At 38.6% G+C, this 27847-nt stretch overlaps 1 protein-coding gene across 12 annotated transcripts in view; it reads right to left on the reverse strand.

Annotated features, from left to right (window-relative positions):
* Positions 1-1883: 1883 nt before the first annotated feature.
* RAPGEF2 (Rap guanine nucleotide exchange factor 2) overlaps positions 1884-27847 on the reverse strand; it is a 229467-nt gene continuing 203503 nt past the window's right edge. For 6 of the 12 annotated variants that reach the window (XM_084884153.1, XM_084884149.1, XM_084884160.1 and 3 more), the window contains 15 exons: positions 27311-27557; positions 23120-23277; positions 22255-22495; positions 19403-19786; positions 17262-17473; positions 16788-16911; positions 16153-16176; positions 14862-15085; positions 13127-13327; positions 11485-11637; positions 10498-10620; positions 9061-9286; positions 7960-8519; positions 5082-5387; positions 1884-3980 (listed from right to left, as the gene is read on the reverse strand). In XM_084884153.1, the coding sequence (XP_084740279.1) occupies positions 3955-3980; positions 5082-5387; positions 7960-8519; positions 9061-9286; positions 10498-10620; positions 11485-11637; positions 13127-13327; positions 14862-15085; positions 16153-16176; positions 16788-16911; positions 17262-17473; positions 19403-19786; positions 22255-22495; positions 23120-23277; positions 27311-27557 (3209 nt within the window). In that variant the 3' untranslated portion in view covers positions 1884-3954. Of the gene's footprint in view, positions 3981-5081; positions 5388-7959; positions 8520-9060; positions 9287-10497; positions 10621-11484; positions 11638-13126; positions 13328-14733; positions 14781-14816; positions 15086-16152; positions 16177-16787; positions 16912-17261; positions 17474-19402; positions 19787-22254; positions 22496-23119; positions 23278-27310; positions 27558-27847 lie in introns of those variants that run through there. The other 6 variants (XM_084884156.1, XM_084884155.1, XM_084884151.1 and 3 more) reach the window with 3 other exon arrangements.

Genomic DNA, 27847 nt, shown 5'->3' on the forward strand with positions numbered 1-27847 from the left:
CAATGATGAGAATCATTAATTGGCTGCCTCCTGTATGCCCCACACTGGGGATTGAGCCCATCACCTGGGCATGTGATCTGTGCAACTGGGAATTCAACTGTGACCTTCTGGCTCATAGGATGACATTCAACCATTGAGCCACACCAGCCAAGCCTGAATAAGAACAGTATCATGGACTCAAGGATTCAGAGAGCTGCCTATGTTTCTTTGGCACATATAAAAGTGTAATAATGCACTGGAAATACACTAGTACACAGACCTAACACACATTCTCAGCAGCTTGCATCATTCAAGAACATTTTGGTATTATCAGTAAACTGGAGACAAATTATATTAAAGCCCAGATGAGCATAAACTCTATGCATCTTTATAGAGGGAAAAGGATCACAGTTGAGGAAATATTTGAAGGCCTTTAAACTGTATGTATGAAAACGGACATGATTTGGTTGGCCTTCTTGATTGGGGAGGAAACCTCAGATGTTTGCCAACACTTTCTACAACATTGCGAAAATACTTGGCAAAGTTCTGCTATTAACATGACATAGATTAAACTGTCACTGCTATTGACTACATCTGATGAGCACATATTTCTTGAAATCCTGAAACAAAGACAAGTCCTTTGCTACTTAAAGGTAATCTAAAACCTCAAAGGGGAATACTAGTAATCACGCCAATTTGACATTTTCTTGTTTTCAGCACAGAATACAAAAAGTGATGGCAAAGAGGTTATTGTTCAGAACATCAGATTCTTAATATTTTTCAAAACAGACAAGAAAATTAAGCTTTTTGAACGGCAGAAACTTAAATAGTGCATTGCATTAAAGAGAGGATAAGTTCTTTTTTTGTTAGGCGTGTTCCTGGTAATGGCTTTTAAGTTAAAAAGATGATAGAGGAGAGCACACAACACATACACACACAGTAGCTTCATTTACAAAAAGGTATGTTTGAAGCCACTGGTTTTAATCCTCTAATTGTCTTGATGGCCAGATTTTCAAAATTTACTCACCAAGGCAGCTAGCACAAATGCCTTAGAAAGATTCTGAAGTTTGGCCAGTGGCCACATTAGTATCAGGAGCCAATTCCTGACCCCTTTTTAGACTTCCATCCATTTTCTCCAGTTTGGTGCCTGTACTCCTATATGTTCCACTCCGACCTCTGAGGCTTTCCAGTGAATGATCGATAGTCCTTTCATTTAGGTCTGCTCAAGGCTAAAAAATGAGTCCTTGATTTCAAAGTGTACAATATTTTATGTACCCATTAGAAGTCCTAAATCATTAGCTAAATTGAAATAAAAAACTTGATTTCAAAGTGCAACTGGGAATCCAACTGATTTCTACTGATCAATAGGTTGCTGCTTAACAAACTTTTACTTTTTAAAATACAGATGCCCTTCTGATAGACTGAAATAGTATTCATACTTACCAGCCCTAAGAACTCAGAGACAGAACACTATTTTATATACCCAATAGAAATCCTAAATCATTAGCTAAATTGTAGCATTAGTGGTCATGACCTTGAACTCCTGTTTAAGTTCTCTGAGGTCCTTCTCAGAATGTATACTGGGGAACAAAATATAAGGTTCCACAGCTATTTTTATTAGAAAAGGTTGAGAAGAGAAAAATGCTCTGTAGATATACAGTGATACCATCTGCATTTTTCACTGAATCTCAAGAAAAACTGTAAATACCAAACATGGCTTGGCCTGTGTTAACATTAACGATATTAACTTCTTTTCTAAGAGAACAGGCTATTGGATAGTTTGAGGCTACACAGGCCAGGTCTCCTTAGCTTCCCAAGGATTTGACCCTACTGTGAGACTCAAAGGCTTTCTTGCACTTTGACAATAAAAAGCATGCACGATTCATTAAGAATATAGACAAGGCTTTATGTTATATTTATTTATTTTCCAGCTTATACAAACTGGATGTAGAAGCATAAACATAGTACATTTCTACCATCTTCAACAAAAATATAACCAATATGTACAATTATTGTATTAAAAATACAAAAGGGATACAGACTCCACCAATGTCTTTCTAAAAGACATACAGGTACAAGTAGTATCAAAAGTATGAGGAAATCACCAGTTAATTGTACATTCTGCACGTGACATCACAGAGCGAACTGAGATTAGCAGTCCTATGTTCTACGCTTACTTAATGCTTAGATAACATTTGTGCAACTTGTGGTAGAGTTAGATTTCTGTCTTTCTATATGCACATGAGGTCCATAGCCTATATAATAAAACTGGCAAAGAATGCATATTACATGTAAAATTACAAATGCTTAAATTGACAATGTAATATATAAGCAAGTAGACAATTGCCATGAGACAAGAGAATTATTAAATAAAGCACTGACATTGTTTGATACAGTGAAAAAACACTGCATTTTGACTCTTTTTAAAATTTGAAGCTATTTACGTTTCTCTACTGATCAATATGATCAGCTGAATTTAATGGAAAAAAAAATCCAAGACCAGCAGTTCCTCACATTTGAGTACTACTCGGATTGGCAGCCTTCACTTTTCCGGAGTCTGTGCAAAAACAACACAAAAATAGAGTGGAGGGGGTCATTTCAGTCATTATAGGGTTAATAGCAGCTGTGAGCAGGTGGTTGCTACACTTTAGGCCTTTTCTCTCCATCCTGTGTCCATTAAGCCACTTCCAGGTTAGTCTTCGGCGGCGACTAACTAACCCCCCTGGCGAAGGCTGGCATCTCCCACCAGGATTGGGATCTTTAGATCTTTGATCACGGTCAAGGCTTGTTTAGTCCCTAATGCCAATTCGGTAAAGGGAGGCTGTCTTGAAAGAGCAGTACTAACAGCTGGCATTAGCTCCAACATCCCAAGCTGCTTTCACTGCAATGCTATCCAGTTATAAACATTTCTCTTGAAAAACAAACAAACAAACAAAAAATTCCTAAAACTAAATGAACAAAAAATCAAAGAAACATAACTTAAAAAAAAAGAAAAAGGGGGGGGGGGTTGCCATCCATGTCAGTGGAGCAGGACACACCCTCCAACGACCCTGTCCCACACTCCATAAGGCTCAGACACAGGACACAAGAGTCCTAGTTACCTCCCCTGGCCATGTGCAAACAGTGTGACAGGAGAACCCCACCCACTGGGGAAGGAGTGGAGGGGTGTCTTGGTATCTGAGGGATTGGCTAACAGTTTATACTTCTCCGGGATAGGGCCTGAAGGACAGGGGAAGACAGGGACCCACGCCAGGTCTTCCCTTCTTCTTGCTGTGGCCACACCCTGTCCGGCATATTTGGTTTTTTTTTTGTTGTTGTTTAAGAAACCCAGGCTGGCAACCCTACTCAAAGGTTCAAAATAATACTGTAATTATTAAGTGGATATAACATTGACTCTGAACATAATCTTTAAATTCATTTAAAAAAAAGAAAAGAAAAGAAAAAGGAGGACATTGTAAACAAGTGGACAAGCACTGTCCTCAAAGGATTTCATTGTTTTTCTTTGTCGTCCTTGGTGGGTGAAAGGCCCCGAGAAGTTCGATGGCTAGCTTTTCTCATTCTCCCAATGAGACCAAGTGCTAGGACTGGACTGACATCTAAAAGGAAGATTTGAACACAATCGTTCCAGGCGTTGAGAAGTGCAGCTGGGGGTGCATCCTCGGGTGGTGAAGATCTTGGAATGTGGAATGATACTGTGTGACGTGGCAGGCAGCAACAGTGGGGACTTGAAGATTGCTGCGCTGTGCATTTCAAGCAACAAAGTCTGAAAAGTGCCAGGGCGATTTCTTCACAGTATTTCACATGCAAAGGGGAAAGGAAGAAGGGGAGAAGAAGCCCCACGCTGCTTTTAAGGCAGGGAAGGAGGCAAACTGGTCCACCATCCTCAGAATGGGAGTTCCAAGGCCCGGATGCTAGGGACGTCTTCTTGTGCTCTCCTTGCGGGTGGCTCACTCTGGATCCAGAAAAGCCTGTGCCTCAAACAGCAGATACTTGCTCATCTTCTGCAAACACAACCAGGAAAGAGAGAGAGAGAGAGAGTGATGAGCAAGTTAAGTCCTCCTGGTGCTGAGAGGACACGCTTGCTGATGCGCTTAAGAAAAATACCTCAGCTCTCCTTTTCAGTATACCTCACTTAAAATCCCTGCCTTTTTCTCTAGGCGATGATTGTTAATAGTGAACACTTTAAAGTATACATGAAGCCTATTTAAATATACACACACAGTATAGACAAGGAGTCTATTTAATAATGAGTTCTTTGACACGAGTTTTAAAACAGCATGTGGCTTTTTAAACAAAACACGCTTACATAAAAGAAGTCTAGAAGGATATATAACAAAATGTTAACAGTGGTTATCTGCAAGGGACAGGATTCTAAGTAATTTCCATTGATCCTGTCTTGCTTTTTTTCTATAACGATTATTTGTACACCAAAACATGTTCAAACCAAAACTTAAAAAAAAACAAAGGAGATCGGTGGGTGATCTCCCCTCTCCTTTTCAGTATAGCTTGAGGAAGGAAGGCAAAAGAGTTATAGAGAATTATATTTCTCAGACTGTCATTTGGAACTGATTAAAAGTCCAAGTATAGTGGAGGCCAGTTTGGCTCATTAGATAGAGCATTGGCCTGCGGTCAGGGGCATGTGCCTTGGTTGTGGGCACATCCCCAGTGGGGGGTATGCGCGAAGCAACTTAACAGTGTTTCTCTCTCATCAATGTTTCTCTTTATCTCTCTCCCTTTCTCACTGTGAAAAATCAATAAAATAAAAAATAAAAATAAAAAAAGTCCAAGTATAATCTTTCCATAGAACACTGAGAATTAGGAGAAAAACTCAGCCACATAGATACTTTATTCAATTGACCACTTATGCAATCTTTGGTATTTCTTGAGCCCTTTAGAAAACAACACACACACACACACACACACACACACACACACGTCAAAAGCTTAACCCTACATTTGGAACTCTTCACTCTAAAACGTGCAGACCATGGCTGAAGACACAAGTGATCACAGTGTCAAGAAAGCACAAACGCCTTGGAGCAAGCTTACAGGCAACCCAAGCGAACACATCTGACTTTACGGTTTTAAGAATGAGTATGTACCGTCCTCCTCGGTAGAAAACCCTTGAGACTGATAGGGGGCGAGGCGCGGGTCGCACTCGTTGGGCTTATGCCACTGGGGCTTGTTCACGGGCCGGCCGGCCCCGGGGTGCGCCTGTGGCTGCGGGGCGGGGGCCGGCCCGGCGGCCTCAGAGGGGCGGGCGACCATCCGTGACCGCTGCAGAGCCACGTTGTAGTCTGGAGGTTTCCTGGTCGGATGGGAAGGCCCTTCTGGGAAGTCGGTGATGGGGATCCCGATGTAGCCTGGAGGAGTGGGCGGCGGCTCCCGGTACCTGCCCTCCTTCCGCGCTGCAGTGAAGACAAGGCACCAGCCATTAAAAAGTACTGTGGAAGAATACTTCAGGCACCCATGCCCACAAAAACCGATAAATTAATAAGAGCACACACAGCCGAAACCGGTTTGGCTCAGTGGATAGAGCGTAGGCCTGCGGACTGAAAGGTCCCAGGTAGATTCCGGTCAAGGGCATGTACTATGGTTGCGGGCACATCCCTGGTAGGGGGTGTGCAGGAGGCAGCTGGTCGATGTGTTTCTCTCATCGACGTTTCTAGCTCTCTATCCCTCTTCCTTCCTCCCTGTGAAAAATCAATAAACTATATATTTTTAAAAAAACACCCAAAAATTTAATAAAACTGTGTGATATTAGATATAGAGGTGGGGGACATGGGAGGCAGGGGAGTGGATGTTGACTAAACCAAATATGCACAATGGTTATCTCTGTGTGCCCAAATAATGGGCTAGAGAAGCTACTAGGCAGGTTCAGATTCTTTAATTTTAAATGAACTACTTCAAAACTTGTCTAAACTATAAAAGAATAATAAGGTTAACACATAACACTTTGCTTACTGTAGAGATGAAGCAAGGAGAGGACATAATAGGTATCAGTACTATGCCTGCAGCATGTTGGCACACCGTGCCTGGAGCAAGTTCCTTCCTCTCTCCCTGCCCCGGGGACAGGCAGGCAAACCCTCTCTGCCGGGCACTTTCCTCACCAGGCGGAGCATCAATTCCCCATACTTCAGGTCTCGGGCCCACTTTGAAAGACAGTGAATTTAAATACTTTTCTAACCAGAGTCCCATTATGCTTATTTTACACTAGTTCAAGAAAATAATAGTTGGTCAGCAGTGGCAGCCAGGAGCTACGGGCACTTGGAAGCATTTCTCAAAGCAAAACACAGGGGCACTGGGCAGCTACGCCATCTACCTGTTGAACCAGGGCCATTGCTCTCGACAACTGTCAGATCAGCTTCTTCGACTTAGAAATGCTAATGATCAATTAAAAAAACAAAAGTTCTTTGTTTTAAAAAAAAAATTGGGAAAGTGGTACCAAAAATGATGCAAATTTAAAAAATGCTAAAACTATGTGTAAGGTATGTATTCCTCTTAAAATCCTGTTATTAGTATTATTAATGTCCATAACTTAGAACAAGAAATCTGTAAAGGCAAGTAAAATCAAAGTTTTATTTTTCATTTAAATTTATTTTTTTATTGTTATTGATTTCAAAGAGGAACAAAAAGGGAGAGAGAGATAGAAGAATCAATGATGAGAGAGAATCATTAATCAGCTGCCTCTTGCATGCCACTCATGGGGGATCGAGCCAGCACCCTGGCCAAGTACCCTAACTAGGAATCCATAGGTCAATGCTCAGCCACTCTGCAACACCAGCCAGGCAAAGTTTTATTTTCTTGAACTTTCTAGACTCAACTGTTAGGAACTACACAGTCTCTTTCCTTTGCATCAGCAAGTCAGAGTATTAGTTTATTAAAAGAAAGTGCTTTAAAATTTGCAACCTAAGAATAGGTATTAATAGGTATCTGGAAAGCATATTAAGTTCGACATCTACTCATGACTATTTACATGATAAATAATTACAATTTCCCAACTAATAAAAATTATGTCTATAATGACTACACTCCAGAGTTTCTCAGTTTATATTCTTTTTTAAAAAAACATGTTTTTATTAATTTCAGAGAGAGGGAAGGAGCAGGAGATAGAAACATCAATGACAGAGAAACATCAATCGGCTGCCTCTGCACACCACCTCTACACAGGCGATGGAGCCCGAATCCCAGGCATGTGCCCTGACCAGGAATCGAACTGGCAACCTACTGGTGATGGGCCAATGCACAACCACTAAGAAGCAATGACAGGACTCTCATTCTATATTCTATAATGTGTTTTTACACTTCAATTACTATCTGGGAGCTGTTCTAAGTGCTTCACAGAGAATTCCTTTAATCCTCACACCAACTATGTTAGTAGAAATTACTAAACTCATTTTACAGATGAGGAAACAGACAGAGTCCAGTGCGTCGCCCAATGCCACAAAGCTAGAAAAGGAGCAAAACAGTGATTCCAACCCCAATCTGCCTGACTCTTAAGCTCTTCCTCATCACGTTCTCTTAGCACCCTTTCCTTGGTTCCATAAAGCACAGGGAGAATTTGTTTAGCACAGAAACCATCTGTCTGCATAACAAAATCAATAGAAGATTTTTAAATATGCAAAGTATAAAATTTTAATTACAATTCAAGGGAACAACATATTTAAAAACTTCAATTAAATAAAAATTCTTCCTCTACAGAGAATGGCCACCCCTCTTGATAATTTTCAGATAAAAAGATCAATATGAGACCAGAATATAACCATACGATAACCTGATAGCCAAGGACTGAATGTAGACTGTGCTAGAAAATACAGATATGTATCCGACCACAGGACCCACGCTCTTAACCACTATTCATTTCAAACCCTATACAGCGATGAGGAAAATAAGGAAAAGAACCACAAACACGATTTCACTTTTGAAATAAGTCAGATTAAAGCCACGATCCAGACCGGACAAGCTCCCCAACAAGCTTACCAATAAGTCCCTTGGCAGTAGTTGGGGTCACAGCTATGTGGGCAGGCATGGGGACAGGCTTGGTTTCCTCTGTGGTCACAGGGGGCAGGCTGCTGCTCTCCGCTTCCATGGAGACGTCTTTGCCACCCCTCCGCTTTATGGTGCCCGTGTCCCCTTCTGAGTCTTCTCCCCAGTAGCCCGTGGAAGAGGCCCAGCTCGCCCGGGACTGGGCTTGTTCAAGACTCTCTCTACTCTGATTCTGCCGGTTATACTTTGTGCTATGATCAGAAAACATCATTTGGTCCATGTGGCTGCTTGAGGCCCAGACACTGGCAGGATCCCCTGAATAATCGAAGTGAGGGTGCCCGAATGGAAGTGTTTCCCAGCTTCTCTGGTGCTGGATGGTCTGGATGTTGTCATGGGAACCACTTGAGCATGAGGTCCAGCTCCCGCGGCCACTGTCGGCAGCATCGAGCGAAGCGCGGTCCCCCTGGTCTTGGGAGAGCTCCTCGGTGCTCGGGGAAGAAATTACTGTTGCTGCAGCATATAAGCCCCGGCTCTCAGACATGGGTGCGTAGGACCTGAGTGGTCAAAAGCGAGACTGTTAACTGACACATCTATGATAAGACCAAAATACCTTTTCCTAGAAAGGGGCTTTCTTTCATCCCAGGGAGAAGACGGAAGCACCACAGAATTGCTATGCACTACAATGAGGCCCTTTCTGCCACGCCCAATTTTCTCCCCTTGTCATTACCATCCAATAAATACAGCGGGAAAGAGCAAGTGCTTGCTTACAATAAAGGAACACATTCCTTAAAAGGCCCAATATAATCTGATTATTTCAAGAGGAAAGCTCATACAAAAAGAACTGAGATACGTCGGAAAGTCACCTTCTGCCTTCAGCACAGAACCACTATGTTCCAATAAGAATAAAGCTAACTCTGAAAAGCTCAGCAAAAATAACATGGTACTTACTAATCTAGATACTGTGAAAATTAGTAACTGGGATGGAAGAAAAGTTCTTAGGCATTATGCAAAACAAAGGGAAATACACAGAAAAAGGACTTGTTGTGAAAAGATGAAAGACAGGATGTAAAAGAACACTCAAGAAAAGGCGTCTACCCTAAGCTGTATTGATCGGGCTCAAGCAGGGTCCTCCTCTCCATCCTGCCCACGCCTAGGTTTGTCTCCACGATGCTGACAGAATGCCTCTGGCGCCTCTCATCATGCAGCGAGACGGGCACCGAGTCAAAGGAAGAATTGCTGACAATACTGGATCGTGAAGAAATCTCACTGTGACCAGAATCTGAAAAGTTATCCACAGTACCACTGGGAGCCAGAGTATAGCCTGCATGGGAAATACAACCACATTAATTAGACGCTATAGGTTTACAACATAAATCTGAAGTCTTCCAAAGAGAAGCAAATACCAAGTGCAGGCCAAAGCTATCACCACTGGAGTGGGGAAAATGCATTTTACTTGGAGAACAGGTGACTAAGACAAAGTCAATTTACACTCAAATGAAGCTTGACTTGCTTACCAAAGTTTAGAGAGGAAAAAAGAAAATACTGCTATACGAGCCAGGAAGTAATGCAGAAATCATGGTGCTGGTCAACTATTCTTAGTCAATATAAAAGACCATGAAGAATAACCATGATCAGATTTTAAAGTATATTTTTTGCAAACTCCAAAGTCAGTAATCTTATTTCAAAATTTTAGAACTTTATGGCATAGAATAATTCAACAGGAAATATTTGTAATTTTAAGCTGGTAAATAAGAAAAAGCAATAAAACCTGGAAAAAAATCTTTGGGTTTCTGTCATTTTTTTTTTTTTTTTTTTAAGATTAACAATATATTGGACAAATTGCATAAAAGCCAGTAGTTTTAGAAGATGTAATGTATAAATTTCCATTTTCTCCCTAGACCATCACTGTGAAATGTCTAAAACAGATGTCTGTTTTTTGACCTGAAGAACCCTTAACTTCCCTTTGTTGCTAAAAATAATTTTGAAAGTCACAAAAAATATCTTAGTATTTTTAATAAAAAACAAACCCAAATTTTCTTTCTCAGTACTCCTTTCTTTTACAACATCACGAAGGATCTCATATTATTTATGAGATCCTTAATATTAACTTAACTTAATATTGACTTTACATGATTATATGTATGCAATGCCATTTTTCAATGCCACTTACCTGATAAAAAGGTTAAATCTAGGATACCTCAATGTTGCTCATTTATTCTCTAAATAGTACTTCCCCATCCTTTCAGTAACTTGTTAATTCCTGATTTATTTTTTAAAGGTTGCACAGGTCTTGATAACATTTAATGTGTTCATCTAGGAAATGTCTTTTTATAAACCACACTAAAGTGCTGACAGACAAGGTATAAAACCTCCCCTAAACAGTCTTCTTAAAAAGATAAATAAAATATATTTTTTTAAATCTCTAGAAAATAATCCCTCAGATGGAGGGCTTGACATTCAGAGGAATGCTCCCACTTTCATTTACTGAGATGATTCCTCTTTCCCGCCCGTCTTTGGTTCTATAAACCCCACCTATCCCATAGGTCCGTGGTGCATTGTTATTCTTGTTACTGTTCTCACTTCCAAGAGAAGAGGAGGAACTGGTTAAGTCCAACTGCCCGGAGCCAAAAGATCTCAGCTGATTGCCACTGCCACCTGACAACAGGACGAGAAAAGAATTCAGATAGATCCATTTAACAAGAACAGCAGAGGCTGATGCCCACAGAAAATGCACAGATATCTGAAATATCTATAAACTAAAGCGGAAGAGGTATTTGTCAATTCAGTGAAATCTCACCATTTATTAATCTTCTTGGTCTCCTTCTAGGGAAAACTCTCTTAGCCATTTACTACTAGTTTATACCCATTCAATGAAAGGGTAGATAGTTGCTAAAAATAAAGCCTCTTTTGCAACCCAGAACTCATTGTTCAGTATGAGTTTTGATACATATGAGAAGGGGGGGTGGGGGGAGAAAAAGGAGAGAGAAGAAACCTGGGTTTTGTGGCAGATCTATTATTCTAATATAAGAAAGCATCAACTTAAGAAGAGACTGACTGCCTAAAAGCTAATCTTTTTAAAAATAAAAAGAGGTAGCAACAAAGAAGGTAATCAAGACCCGTGTTAATACAATGAAAAAATAAATCAGGAAGGTATTAGTTTTTCTTATGTTTTTAAAGCTTTCTACTCTGTAATTGTTATATAATCATATTTAAGTTAGAACAACTTTTAGTATAAAAAGAATTATTTCCACAATCACAATCCATAACAATTTTTAATTTATTTTTTGAAGGCTTTATGTAGTTACTAGTATAAGTTTAACACTACTTACTATAAGAGTAAACATACCAAAAAGTCTTCCAAATTTATAAACTGAGAAGAAAAAACCCATTGGTTGGTATATAGTAGATCATTTTAGATGACTCTACAATGTAAAAATGACCTAATATATAACTCTGAAATCTATTAGAGCTGAAATGTATAGATTGTTATAAAGGGAAATAAGAAGGAGTTTAATCTACCTTTCCTTGGAGAACTTTGTGGAGAAGTGGGAGGAGAAGAAAGCTGTGAGGATGCATTTGATATCGTATCTTCTGCTTGTTTCTTGTGTCGTTCCAGACTTCCTTCTTCAGACAAAGAAAGAATTTTCTTTAAAGCTTGTGGAGAGTTTATGCCTTTAAGAGAAAAAAACAAACAAATATGTATTTTCAAGACTAAAAAGAAATAACATTAATAACTAAAAAACTTTTTTGTGTTAAGATTTAATATTACATTTAGATTCAAGCTATTCACAATTTCACTGGTCTTTGTACTCTTCACAATATAGACAGCAAGCTTATAGAAGGCATAAGATAGTTTGGTTTCTGATTGACATCTGCCAGAGTCTAGAGATGGACTCTTTTTGGGTCTAAATCTTAATGCAATCACCATCTTTATTCAACAATATGTTAGACAATAAAAAAATATATATATTTAATACTAAGAAGTCAGGTGGGAGTTGGAATCAGGTATTTTGATGTTATTGGTTGTGTTAAAGCTCAGGTGAAGTGGAACGATGGGAGATAAGTCAAGAGTCAAGAGCTAAAAGGAAGCAGTAAGAAAAGCAAATAAAAGAGCTCTAAGGAATTCCATTCAGTTAGTATTTGCTCAAATAAATAGATGAAAGAGAATGGAGAAGCCGACACAAGAAAGTAGGAAAAGACAACAGTGGAAGGTTGACAGACAGTCAGAAGGGAGTGATCTAGTGTCAAGTGTGAACAAGTAAAATGAGGGTTGGTGGGGGGAAAAAGGGTAATATATGCCACTATATGATTTAAAGGAAAAAAATTTAGAAATAGAGTCACATTAAAATGTTTTATGAAGTAAATATTATGAGGCATTTTCAATGACCTTACTTTGAACAACAAAACAGTATTTGGGAAAGCATTATATACTGAAACTATCTCAGTAAAATGCTAGTTTTAATGTTCTTAACAGAATTCATTAAAAAGTCATGAAATTTAACAAAGATCTAATCCTTCATTTTAACTTATGTGTTTGATATTATTTGAACACAATCTTTTCAAAAATCACTTTGAAAGCAAGATTTTTAAAAAATGTATATTTTTATTAATTTTTATTGAAGGGAGAGGGAGATAGGCATATAAATGATGCAAGAGACTCATGAATAGCAGCCTCCTGCATGCCCCACCCTGGGTATCAAGCCTGCAATCCGTGCATGTGCCCTGACCAGGAACTGAACCGTGACCTTTTGGTACCTGGGTCAATACTCAAGCGCTGAGCCATACAGGCCGGGTGCTATCCTTTTTTTGGAGGAAAAAAAAAAAAAAAAAATTCCTTTTATTAACATTGTTTTCTTCCATTCATATATTTATTCGTAAAATGATTTGGCAGTATGGAGATACTTTTGAGCTTGCTGAGTAAACACCAGGAGCAAAGGTCACACTCCTGAGTGAAGAGCACGATTAAAGGAGATACTCTGTAAAATCAGTACCTTCCACTGACTCAACGTTTAACTTACTAAACACCAATGCTATATAAGAGATAATAATCAGGGGGAGACTCAAGAGTGTTAGACAAAGTTATCCAAGACAAGCATTTCCCCCTCATCTGAAAGACAGGAGAGTGAGAGGCACCGCAAGGGGACGTGAGCGTATCACCTACCGAAGGGTGGGAGGTCCTTGACAGGCACTTTCTTTCGGGAAGGATAAAGGGACACGGCGGGGACCTGCAGTCCTTGGCTGACTTTATGCGGTGGCTGCGGCTGCTGGGGCTGCGGCTGTGCTTTCTGCTGTGACCCTGCCCGCGGAGCCACTGGGGAGGTCTCGGTTTTGACAGGCTTCTTGTCACCAGGATTCTTAGGCACTGATAATGGTTTGGTTTGAAAATAGAACAAGAAATTTAAGAAGTTAACAGCTACATACAAGATAATTTTAGAACTGCATGAGCATTTCCTGCAGGTAGAATATTAAAACGTGTATCTTTTTTTCCTGTTGCCTACACAAAGGACAGGAAGAGGGTAGGGGAAGAACCCTAGTTATAGGAAGTATTAAAGGCATGACAGGGCAAAGGTGATTATACCTTAAGAAACTAGCTATCACAAAGGTGATTATACCATTAAAGACAGGATTAAAAATAAAAATAGAAAAATATGGATAGTTTAACACATCATGTGTGTGCATATGAAATAACCTAAGTATATCATAGAAACTATGACAGGAAAATTGTTAGAAATTATTTTTATAAAATGGTGTCTGAAAGCATTTGGCATATATGAGCTTAGTTTTTACTTAATAAATGTATCTTTTTACTATCAAATTCTTTCTTCTAAGAAGTAGAGTTATGTCAACTAATAGCAGCCGATACTGCTTGAGTGTTATACTAAGTGTATAATCCCGTAGTAGATAGAAAGCAAACCAATTTATTAAGGCAATTAAATGCTGTATATATCATATGTTAATATTAAAACCAACTCAATCATATATGCATACTTCCTGCAATGTACACATAAGGGAGCTAAGGACTAAGGAGCTCAAGTAGCTTGCCTAAGGTGACCTTGCTGGGCCAAGGAACAGACAGGACATGAACTCAGACCCATCTGACCTCAAAGGACAAGCACTTCATCATGACGCACAGAGCTTCTGTAATGTTAGGGGTAAAGCTAAGAACTTGAGTTTTCTCAATATAAATACTGTATAACATTTATATTCTACAGAACATTTATATTCGTTCAAACTTGCCCATACAAGACCCAGCCATGTCCTAAATAGAAAATGCCTCTGTCTTACAGAGTCAGATGCAAATAAAGAGAAAAGTGTCCCCCGTTTCTAGCCTAGCCAGGTTTTTAACAGCTGGGACGCCTCACATTAGTCTGAGTTGCGCTTCGCTGTGCAGCACAATTAGCAGAATTATTGCTTTCCATGGTAGTAATGCCCGGTTCTGTCTGGGCTGAGGGGACAAAGGGCAGCCAGCATACCCAGTTGAGCCCTGCTGGGACTTGGTGTACCCCTCACCCCTCACAGGTTGTCCTTCACTTTGGAGGTATCTATGTGAGAATGTAAGGGATGCAAACGGGAGACACATCACACACGTGGCCCCTGCCTGCACACTGTCTGTGTTGGGATGAAACCAACACAATAGGCACCCTAACTAAGTCTCCGGTCATCCTCCCCACACTAACCCAGTTGGACACGAGGCCTAGCCTAGGGCAGTGCTGTATGGTACTCAAGAGTAGCATGTAAGGCGTCCAGGGTGCTACTTACCCCAGTGCACTAAGCCCTACTCTGTCACCACCTGTGCGATGGCCCAGGAAACACGCCTGCACACAAACACACACACACACACACACACACACACACACACACCCCAGATCCCACAGCCACCTGAAGGGAACACTCACATGTGTTGGTTGCTGGCTCACACTGCAGAGATAATGTCTGAAGACTTTCCTCATCCATTTCGAGCTCCAAATTGGACAGGTACTGCTTCACTTTCCGAGCCATCTGGGCATCTTCATAAAGCTTTTTGGCATTGAGAAAGGAACTACGACGTACCCGCTTTTTATGCCCACCTGTCTGAGCAACGTCTAGCACCGTTGCGTTTGTACTACCCTGGCTGAGGGACCTGGAAGATGAAAAGGCAGATATGCAGCTCACTCTAGCATGGGATTGCTTTATCTCTTCGAGACGTGTCAAGACTTAGAAAAATACTCTATGTTCAAAAGGTCACATGCTTTATTCTGGTAAGTAAGCTGTTATAAAGGAATATAGAATAATAGGAATTACATTTTTTTTTAAAGTTAAAAAAGAATCCCGCATATATATATATATATATATATATATATATATATATATATATATATATATATATGGTTTGGTGCCTGTTCTGTGCCAACGAGGGAATTCTACTTTTCATTCAAGGCAGTCCTCTCACAGAAGCCAGTATATATAATAATAATGTAATTATATGTAAAAGCTCATGCAAGAACACAGCTATAATTGGGATTTACATTACATTTATTTCTCCTAAAAAGGATGTTGTTTTTTTTAAAAAAAAATTAGCTAAATGTTTCCAATTATTTTCTCATTCCTTGGGTTAAATGTAGGGAGTTTCTAAAGTAATACGATCAAATTGTTAATAAAATGGTCATGCAAATGTAAACATATGTTCAGAAACTAGTACATGAATTGTTAAGAATTATTTTTCAAAAGAGTTGGCTTATAGAATGAAAACAGTAGTTAGTTGAGCTGTAAAAAATTTAGTTTTAACACGTAGGGGCAGTGTTTATATTACATATATTTACTTCTCAAATATCTGTGCAATGGAATTAAAATTGCACAATTTTCTCATCTCATATGCCCCTTCCCCCCTTCCCCACTTTAGGCTTTTCCTATTCCAAAACACAGAAATTATATTAATGTAAACTCTTTCTGAAAGCTTCCAAGTATGTCTGACCTACAGTCCCCAGAACAATCATCAATCATTTCACAGCTCTCATGGATCATGACCTCAGAAGCAAAAGCCCCAACAGATTAAACTGGAAATCAGTTTGCCAACTGAAATGCTGCTAGAGCAAGAGGGTTAAGAAAAAAATGCAAAAATGCGAAGCATCAGGAAGTACAGCAGGTAAGGAAACAATGCAATGAGCAGAATAAGAACTGGGTGTGGGTATGCCAGTCTCCACCACTTACCCCAGACTCCTCCATTTCTTCTTCCTGTAAGTGAGAGCCATGGAGATTGAAGCATGGGTGTCGAAGGAGAGACAGAAAGATCACAAGCTCAGAAAGAAAGGACTAGACTTCTGAATAAGCAGTATAAGAAGCCCACAAACATTAAACTGCATAATCACCTCACACACACAACTTGACCAGAAATATTTATGTGGCTCAAAAGAGACATGTATTTCAATTTTTTTGTTTCAAAAGGAGAATGACTCCTGTTCTCTCTTTCATGGGATTAATCATTTTATGCTATGCTGACAGCTAAATCCACCGTGCGCATATTGAAATGATGCTGTTTGGGTTATTTACATATTTTAGTTCATACCACCAGTCATGAGATTTATCTCTACAAGTGATTGTTCTGAAAAATAAGGAACAAATAATTGTGCCTCTTGTTAGATGAAAAATGTTTGAAGGACAAACTGTTTATACCGTTGATACAGAATAAGGTATTTATTCCACATCAGAGCTCAGTGGAGATTCTTTGCATGACCTAAGAGAATTTCCGCCAAGCTACAAATATAAATAATTCAAATTTCCCTCATTTATTAGCTAAACTCAACCTTCTCTAATCCCACATGTGACGCTGAAGTTGACACACTCACCGAGTCCTGAACATGAGAGCAGGGTCCATGTTAACCGAAGCCATTCGGCCAACGTGACGAATTTCTTTTGCAATCATCCTTAGTTTCTCAAAATTAACCAGTCCATCGACTTTTGAGTCATTTCCTACAATTGGCAAAGGAGAAAAAGGAAACCACTGGCATTTATTCTTTTTTAAAAAAATTCTATTTCCTAAATTTTATTTTTCAATTACAGTTGACATTCGATATTATTTTATTAATAGTTTCAGGTATACAGCATAGTGGTTAGATGATTATAGATTTATAAAGTGATCCTACCAAGAAACTTTAGTGCCCACTTGGCACCATAGACATATAGTATAATACCATTGACTACCTAGGCTGTACTTTACATCTCCTTGACTATTTTGTAGTCACCGGTTTATACTTCTTAATCCCTGATGTTTATTCTATGCTTCTGCAAGTGAAGGAAGAAATTCTCTACTTTGCATTTACCTTCATGAAGAAACGTGAGATCCTTCTTAATAACTGGGAATAGAGGGATTATGGGAGGTTGTAGGTTTTGACTATTGAGGACATTGCGATATTTGGCCATGTTTCTGGAAGGATCAAATAGGTCTTGAAGATCCTGAAATAGCTTTTCATACTTATTGGGAAGTTTTTCCCAGGTGGTTCGCAGTCTTGCTACTGGTGCCAGGTTTAGGCCACTAAGAAGGAAAAAGGAAAAGTGGAAGAAAATTAAATGACTCATCCTTATGAAGTGAAGTGAAGTGAAACAGTGCATTGTTGATTAGCGTATAGCACCTATGTGTGTATCCTAATTATACATAACAATTTACAGAAAAATTCCTAAGAAACTATTACTAACTCCAGGTGATGAGAATGGAAGATGGAAGCAGGATCAGCATTGGGATTTTGTTTCGCTCTTCTTCCCTTTGTACCCTCCTGATCCGTTTACTATGAGCAAAACCACTAAAATGCAAGTACCATGAGGACAGAATTTTGTTTCCTTGTTTATCTCTATACATAGAGCAGTGCTTGGCCAAACATCTTTTTTTTTTTTTTTTAAATATATTTTATTGATTTTACACAGAGAGGAATTGAGAGGGATAGAGAGTTAGAAATGTCGATGAGAGAGAAACATCAACCAGCTGCCTCTTGCACCCCCCCCACTGGGGATGTGCCCGCAACCAAGGTACGTGCCCTGGACCAGAATCGAACCCGGGACCTTTCGGTCCACAGGCCGACGCTCTATTCACTGAGCCAAACCGGTTTTGGCTGGCCAAACATCTTAACAGTAATAAAGTAAAACAAAAGCCATAATAATAATAATGAGAATATGGTTAAACTCCTAGACAGAGAAAATGACTAATAATCACCATCAACATCAATATAAACTGTTTCAGCTTATGGTTTCCTCCAGCCTCAACCTAAGCAATCAAAAGGGAAAAACCATGCACATTTCCCGGGCATCTTCATTGTGCTGGCTGGTGGAATTCCACACACATGACAGCATTCCACCCCTTACCCACTGCTTTGCTTTCCATGGTTTCAGTTACCTGTGGCTAACTACAGTACAAAAATACTCAATGAAACAATCCCAGAAATGAACAATACGTTTGAAGTTGCACCCTGTTCTGAGCAACATAATATCTGATGAATTCTGGCTCTGGCTCTTTGGAATGTGAGTCATCCCTTTGTCCAGCCTGCCATGCTGTATGTGCCCTTTGCCCGTTGATCACTTAGCAGCCCTCTGGGTTATCAGACCAACTGTTGCAGCATCGAATGCTTGTGTTAGGTAACCCTTATTTCACTTATTAATGTCCTCATGGCTATTCACATAAGTGTTATTACAGCGTCTATATACATAAAAGCCAAGAGACCGGAACGCCAAAACCACTGGAACGACTAGAACAACCAGTCACTATGATGTGCACTGTGGCCGGCCAACTGGCATGATCGGGTGTGTGTGTGTGTGTGTGGGGGGGGAGTGGTGGCCCTTGAAACCCCGATTGGGGGCAGGCCCTGCCCCCCGCCAGCCTTGCCCAAACAGCTCCCATCAGGGGGCAGGCCAGCCAGACCCCATGTCTGCACGATTCATGCACCAGGCCTCTAGCACTGTTATAATTGTTCTATTCTATTGTTAGTTATTGTTGTAAACCTCTTACTTTGCCAAATTTATAAATTAAACTTTATCGTCGGTATGTAGGTACAGGAAAAAACATATGTAGGGTTTAGTACTAGCTATGGTTTCAGGCATCTACAGGGGGTCTTGGAACGTATTCGCCATGGATAAGGGGGGCTACTGTATATCATTTAATCTGCTTCATAACTCTTTAGCAAACTGTTATTTTACAGAGAAATAAACTGATGTTCAGATAAGTTCAAGTAATTTTCCCAAGGTTACAAAGATTTAAAAAAAAAAAAAAAAAGTAGATATAAATATTCTGGCTCCAAATCAGCATATAGAACATTTTTAAAATTAAAGATCAGGATCTGGATTCTGAGAAAAAGAATTGTTCAGTATAATTCAATAAAAATGTCTACACTTAGACAAATTATATAGTGTTCCTGGTTTGATACATATTTCTAACCTGCAAAGTGAATTGAATCTTAAGACAAATATGTTCTCTTACCTGATGATTGCAAACATTGAGTTAAAATTCTTGCATTCCCTACAGTGCAGTGCTATCTTGATGAAATGCTTAATGATCTTCATCCTCTTCAGCTGGTTTGTCTCTCTCAGAATTTCAGACGCTACCCAAAATGTTTCCTGGTTAATGACTTCTTCAAATTTCTTCAGGTTGGCACAGCTGGTTTTTGATTTCAGTTTAAATAAATCATCTATGTATTCAGTAGGTTCAATGTTGCGGAAGAGTTCAAAATTTCGCATGGAGAGTTGTGTGGCAACTTCCACAGTACTGAGCTGCAGTAGGGAAATCTGACTCTCTCTCAACAACTCCTGAGCATCTTCATCTGAACAAAGGGTTTCTGTTTCCATGTTGTTTTTCAAGTAATATCTATAAAAAAAAACCACATAGAATTCAAAGCCTAAGCAACAGTCTCATGACATTCCTTAAAAGAACATTGCTATTTTTTATAGAACATTTGAAAGAACACCGAATCGAATGATGGAAGAATTATTTGACTATAAGAATGTAGCTGGTGCCCTGGCAGATGGCTCAGTTGGTTGGAGTGTCATCCTGTACACCAAAAGGTTGTGGGTTCGTTAGCAGCCTGGGCGCATACAGTAGGCAACCAATTGAGGTTTCTCTCACATCAATGTTTCTCTCTCTCTCTCTCTCTCTCTCTCTCTCTCTCTCTCTCTCTCTCTCTCTCTCTCTCTCTCTCTCTGAAAAATCAATAAAAACATATCCTTGGTGAGGACAAAAAAAAAGAGTATAGTTGCTGCCTCAGTCACCAGATCGTAGAACCACTTATTCAGAAGTCATTGATGAAAATTAACAAATCACATGGACTTTCATGTGCACCCGCTGTAATTCCTTTTACTCTTGTCCTTCCTTGATTTCTATATTATTTTACTTTTTTTTTTTGTTAAAAGTGACAGAAAATAATTAAACTAAAATTTTCAGTTTAAATAATGAAATAGGCTCTAAGGAAGAAGCAGGAAGATCAGACACAGGTCATGGTTCTACTTTCCCAGAGAGAATCTGTGGCTATTGATAGGTTCATAATGAATCAATCCCAGTTTATTTATTCAAATGCCAAAAAAAACCTATACGCTATTTCCCTCCTCTTTGATCCAACAAGTAGAACAAAACTAAAACAAGATTTTAACTGTTAAATATTGGATTTTCACAAAAACCCTACCAGTAAGTAGGGTAGACATTACTCCTATTTTTCATATGAGGAAACAGAGGCGACCAAAGATTAATAACTAATTAATACTGGTTGCAGAGACAGGAATTCAGAGATAGTGCTCCTTTTGCAAGTTGTAAGCAACTTGTTGAAAATAGAATCCAGATGTTTGATTTTTTTTTTTTTTTAACAGATGCTTTCCCTAAGTCAAATTTCATAAAAGAAGCAATAGAATGAGTATAGCGGGAATTCTGCCAAACTGGTGTTTTGTATATTTTGCCAACCAAACGTGGCAAAGAGCACATACCCTGAGCCACTGACATGCTGGTTTTGGCTACTGATGAAGCCATCTCTAACATGACATCTCTCCATCTCTAACTTTCCTGAATAAAATGTGAATCATGAATCTTCACCTCAATGGGGATTTGTAGCACTCCATTATGGTTACAGATATATCAATGTATCAATACATTGAAATTATAGTGAGAAAAAACTGACCTCCAAATAAAAGAAACTACCTGCTATTGGCAGGGTTGGCAATGAAAAGTGCTGAAGAGTAGAAGGTTATAGGTGTTAGCAAGAAAACGAGTTTTGAATGAATCTTATCAGTGTTTAGATGCGTGAAAAATTCAAGGTACAATGAAACACTCCATATGGTGAGTAACATGGAAAAAAATGTGATCTTTAGAACCACATGATTTTCAGTCAGGGCAGAATATAGTCATTAAGTAAGAGTCAAAACTTAACTACTTTTTCAACTTTTTACTAATCTATGCTTTGAGAATACAAATTATATTAATCTATCAATGGAAAGAAATATCATTCAAAGGACTGACAAAATCATGTACAATGTTTTCTTGCCAATTGCATGTGTTACATAAGCACTTATTCAGCAGCGGACCAAGCTTGCAGCAACTAAAGTTTGGTGCCAGAGTTAAGGAGTGTTTTTTCACAGTATAACATACAATACACAGCATAAGCCAATTACATTGTCATAGATGTCTCCGCCTCCATAAATGAAGCTCCTACAAGAGGCACATAGGCAGGAGCAAATGGCAATAGAATGTTATGAGAAAGCTTTTTTGTGAACGCACATTTCCAAGAATAAGGGAGAGCTGTGACTCTACATCAGGCTTTCTTTACCATTCTGCCAGCCCAGGGCCCTACAGAGCGAGCATGAGAAGTTATTGCTTGCACACTGGTGTGCAGCTAACAACATGCAGGACACAGTGCCCTTGCTTTGAACAAGTCCTTCAGAGAGATCCCTGTGAGGGTCAAACTCTACTGTGTGCATTTACTTTGATAAAGCAATTCCCGGGGAAGGGGGAAAACTTCTTAATCTGAAGGGATATTCACCCCCCCTTCCCTTTTATTTTTAAAGAAAGTTTTTTTTGGGGGAAAAAATTTTTTTTTATTGATTTCACAGAGAGGAAGGGAGAGGAAAGAGGAAGAGAAACATCAATGAAGAAAGAGAATCATTGACTGGCTGCGTCCTGCATGCCCCCTGACCAGAATTGAATTGTGACTGCCTTGGTTCACAGGTCAACGGTCAACACAGAGACAACTGGGAGGTACTTACTCATTTTAAAAATCCTTTGAAAGTGTACATCTCTTAGACTTTGACGTGGGTTTAAAGGTAAACAAACCCAAAAAGATAGACATTGAATACCTTCCACTCAGCTGTATTCTGTCAGCAAGTTTGGAAAGCTGATCTGGAAGCCTTCTCTGCTTGATGACGCCCTCAGGTGTGACGGAGACCTCACACAGCGAGTACTGATCAGGAGTGGCAGTCACAGCGAACTCCCTGATGGCCTGAATGACCACTTCCTTCGCCGTGGTGTCCTTACTGATCATGATGTATCGGCTTTGCTGATCAGCTTTGAAGACCCTTAACACCTGATCTGGCAAGTCTGGGGGTGGGGTGGGGGGGGGGGAAGCCATATGTAAATAGAAAGGATTTTAATACATGGTAATACAATTAAGTGAGGTAATCTGAAAATAAAATTTAAAAACCCTCTATATTAAAGAGAATGCTAAAATTTCCCCTCTCGTTTACTATAGCTCTTCTTCAAACATGCAACCAGTCCACATGCTGATAATATGCCAGGATGCATTTTCCCCTATAGAGAAACACATGATCTACAGACAAATGCAAACTCATCAGTTCATAGCAAAAACTAAAAAAATTAAATCTAAATTTCTTCTGTATTATATACTGAAAAGCTCATTATTAAGCTGACATAAAATAGGCCTTGTATTCTATTTACTTCATATGACCTAATAATGCCTGCATGGTATGTATCACCTTCATTTTAGAAAAAAAGAAAACAAATTTCAGAGAGATTAACTTGCCCACAGCAAGTTAGTCTGAAGAATAAAAAAGAGCTGGTTCCAATTGTTCGAAGGTGCACCCCGACTAAGCGTCTGATAAAGCCAGTAGCAAACCAAGAGAGATACGTACAGCGCTACCACCAATGCATTAGAAGAAAAGAGATTTGTTGCAATTAAACAAAAGCAGCATGGGTAGTGCTCACCAGGAGTAGTGCTGAAGTCTAAAATGCGGTGGTGTGACTGCAGCAAGTCAGGGTTGCTGGATGACAAGGTGCCACTGACGGGCAGTGCGGTCGGGATATGCTTTGTCTGCCTTAGTCCCACGATGCTGTCGTCTTGAGACTGACCAATCCCAATATCACTGAACAAACAGGAAAAATAGAAAACAAGCCGTCAACCAGGTAGAACATTTAACTCATCAAGATATTACAGACACAGACCATAAGTAAATCACATCTCATAGAACATGCAGTTGATGCAAAAATATAGATGACTTTGGTTGAGAAGTGCAAAAGTAACTACTGCTTGAGACTGTATCCAACTCCATTTGTTTTGCTGTTTCTTAAGTGTACAGTGTGTTTCTCCGAAACCTGTCTTTTAAATAAGACAAATCATAACAAATAGTAGTTTCTCAGTACAGAAATACCTTCAAGAAAAGAGAATCTCTGGTTTCTGATGGAAACAGACTTTTTATTATTATTATTTTAAATGTTTTTTATTGGTTTTCAAGGGAGAGGAAAGAAGAGGGTGGGAAGAGAGAAATATCTCTGTGTGAGAAAAACATTGATTGGTTACCTCCCACATGCACACTGACCTGGGATTAAACCCACAACCCAGGCTTGTGCCTTGACAGAGACCCAAACCTGTGGCAACCTTTTGGTGCAAGGGATGATGCTCAACCAACTGAGCCACACGGGTCAGGATGGAAACAGACCTTTTTCAAAACACATTAAAAAACATATAAAAAACAAACTTAGTTCTCACTCAGCTGATGGCTTCCACATCAGAATGATAAATTGTTTTAAAATCTGATCTTTAAGAACTGAAGAAACTGAGTGAAATGAATAGAGGGGGAAAAATCCAAACTGTCCCAATTTCATTCTTCAGTGTTTCAGAGAAATGAGATCACTACGGAGTCAAATGTAAATGAACCCTGACACAGACATTATTTCTTAATCACACAGAGCATAAGAAAGCACTGGTGCAGAGTGACATTTCTTGGCATCAGAGAAGAGGCAATGAAAATCCAGTGACTCACTTTTCTCTACTCAAATTTTCTAGTTACACATTTAAGTTCCCAGAGAAATACTGCTTTTGAGTAGCTTTGAATTCATTTCCATTTATAAAATACCTGCTACTGTGGACAACTTTACAAACAGAGACTTGAAACATGATTTAATAATAAAGATTATTTCTAGATCTGAAGAGTCAACTGTTTTTAAAACATCAAAATACAACAATATGCATGCACACACAAAAAACAACTAGATCACAAGCAAATGGTTAGAGCTCTATGCAGTTTCTATAAATGCCTTGAAGAAGAAAAAATAAAATTATACTAAGGTTGGAATGTCATAAATAAAATTAAGGCATTTAGCATCAGTTAGGTTTTCAGACATTAGAGCTTGACCATAATACCAACTAGCATTCTCTCTCTCTCTCTCTCTCTCTCTCTCTCTCTCTCTCCCCGCTCCCTTCCTCCCTTTTTCTCTTCCCTCCCTCCCTCTATCTCCCTTGGTAAAATAAAGATTATAAAGGTAAATAAGCAAGGGCAAGAGCTTTCTGTTGAAAAAAAATTAAAGATAATTTTAGTGTAAGTTCTTTCAAATTTATAGGCAAATCCATGCCAAAAGTTCTATTTATTAAGCACATAGAGGCATGCATATAAAGACTAAAAGTGTTAATGTTCTGTGAAACATTTGAACTTTTACATTGTTAGTCAAGTTTTAATATTCAACCACACAAACCAATTTTTACTGCCAAAAAATATTAGATGTAATACATGAGCTGAGATAACTACTATGGCTCAGGCCAAAGATATAGCTGACTGGGCCACCCCTGGCACAAATGGCTGTAAATATTAGTATACTCCAGGCACACCCAGAAGAGATGCCCTCTTGAGAAATGTTTCCTTTTGCATTTTAACACCTTATATGATCTAACTCTCTCCTCTTGCCTGTATCTTTATTATCCACAGACATGGGGATGCTCCAGGATTGAAAACTACTTTATATTCAAGACAATTCGGAAACGTCTTTGAACACATCTTCTAATTGTTCAACCATTCCAACTCTGTCACTGTTACTGATATTGGTTTTTGGCCTTAGTTGATTTTAGACTATTGACTTACTCCCTCTTTTCTCTGGGTTCATCAGTATCTCTCTACTTTCCTGACAAAGAGTTCTGAATCCTACAATCCCCTTGCCTCATCCCTTCCTTTCCCCTCTATTCACATCTCTCCCATGCCTATCCTTGGAAGTCCACCATCATTCAGCATCTTAGTTTCCATAATATTTATAATTTTTTTTTTTGGGGGGGGGAAACAAAACAAAATGGCATATCTAGATTTCTCTAATTGATTAGTTTAGTGTCATTATAAAAAACAAAAACAAAAATCTTTACAAACACATGCTGATTTCTAAGAGAGAAAAGTTTTAGTAGTAACCTGTATTAAATCAAGACTATCAGACCAATATACAGATCCTAATTTAACTGAGTCTTTTTTAAAAATATGATTATTTCTTTCTACTGCATTGCAATATAAATTATAGCAAATAATTTTTACATAATAAAATACATAAATGATTCATACTTTTTTAAAAACTGCAAACCAAGATGCTTCCTCAGTGTTCCTAAATTCAATACCTCTCATTATTGTCTTTCTTTCCCCTTCTCTAGCTTTTGAGTACCTTTCTAAGTTCACAGAGAACAAAATTATACATAGTATTTTCATACTGTGTACCTTGTTAACATTCTATACTGTGAATGGATTGCATCCCAGTTCTTACATGTCACATTTCTATTAATACTTGCCAGGGTCATGCTGACTTTTTTTTTCAGGTTCATATTTAACTCACGGTCAAAGATTACTCTGAGGCCTTTTATTATTATTGTGCTGCCAATAATTCTACTAACAATGTGAAGGTTTGAATGTTTCACAGAACATTAATACTTTTAGTCTTTATATGCATGCCTTTCTGTGCTTAATCAAGAAGGGTCACTTTCAAAATCGACTTCTGTTTTCTGTAACGCAGACCTAATCCATGGCCACTTGGAAACTTACTCAATATAAATACTCTCTCAAATCTATATATAAAACCATCTTACTCATTGCTTATCCTTAAGACTCTATTACAGAACTCTTTTGTAGCTGATACAAAAACATCAATCATCATAATTCAATGGGGACAATACAAGCTTGACACTCAACCCATCAAAAGTATATTCTGGACCATATCTTTAATCTGTGGATAAAATTTTTAAACTGAAATGGAATTTAAAAATAGAAATGCTTGATATAGTCCTAAATCTCTGTAACTACTGCTCCTCTAATTATAAGTGAAAGAAAAGAACATGTTTTTAAGTTATCTCTTACACCACTGTAGTTTGAGGAATATATAATAAATAAATTTGGTGCACCAATGTTATTTAACATTAAAAACTTTTTGACTGATGGTAACAGTTATATAAAACATCCTTAGACTGAGAAGCTAAAATGAAGATATAACCAAGCAAACAAGCAAAGCTAAAAAAAAAAAAAAAAAAAAAAAAAAGTGAAAACAATTACTTTGTCTAGTCTGAGCTCCTGGCATGAATAAACAGCCAAGAAGAGATTTGAGAAATTCAAGATATACCTGACATTCTGACTGTAGAGAACATTGGGAAGAAGAAAAGGATTCTGTGTTTGGTTGGTGATATACTGGCAATGGTTAGGTAACTGCAAACAGAAAAGAAAGGAAAGAAGAGAATGCCAAGGATGAATAGTAGCAATGGGAAGAAGCAAAGACTTGGTTGGCAAAGAGCAGATGCTGATGGTAGAGAAGACACTCAGAAACAAAGAAATGGTAGCAAAAAAACCCCAAACAACCCATTTCCCAATTATAGAGGATATGGGAGCAAATGCAACATTATATTTTTAAAGACTAAATGAGAAATAAAAAAAAAATAGTTCAAATGAGGAAGTGCTATAGCTCTCTCTAATGAAGATTGGGATGGGCAAGTAAATGGCAAAAACGTTATTAAAACAAACTTGATTGTTCAAGATTTCTTCTAAGATAGCTCAAATGTCAAAGCTTAAAGTCTTTTTTAGACTCGTGCAAATATTAATTTCATCATTATCATTGCACATTATTATAACAAAAAATAATGGACACAAAATTTACACAGACACTTACTTATATGGTTTCTGTGGCAAGATACTGATCCGAGTCTTGTCGAGTATCTTCTTTAGCTTGTTCCTTCCTCCAACAGTATTGGCTTTACTTTTCTTATTTACCTTTTCAAGTCCTATCACCTGTTCCACATCTACAGCAAGATCTGGAATGGAGTAGCGACTGGCCTTTTTGATGTCTCCAATTTTAGGAAGGTGAGGGGCACCATTTCTTTTCTCTTCTGACAATCTTGTCAGAAGTTCTTTAAATACTAAAATGGAAATAAACACCACAGAACACCCATTATAAGAAATTGGAGCAATTCAAAGGCAACTGTAGAACTTGGAAATAGATGAGTAGTATAGACTTCAGCTATCAAAACTGTAATCTTATAGGAAAACTCTTCTCCAATGAATGAATAACAACAGGAATCTGCTTTATAATGTTTCCTATCATTTCCACTCAGGATAAGTTAAGATAAAGCAGCTTTTTTATTTTATTTTTTTTAAGATTTTTAAAATTAATTTTTAGAGAGAGAGGAAGGGAGAGGGAAAGAGAGAG

This window comes from Pipistrellus hanaki (assembly GCF_964339955.1).
Source record: "Pipistrellus hanaki genome assembly, chromosome: 5".
Classification (NCBI taxonomy): domain Eukaryota; kingdom Metazoa; phylum Chordata; class Mammalia; order Chiroptera; family Vespertilionidae; genus Pipistrellus; species Pipistrellus hanaki.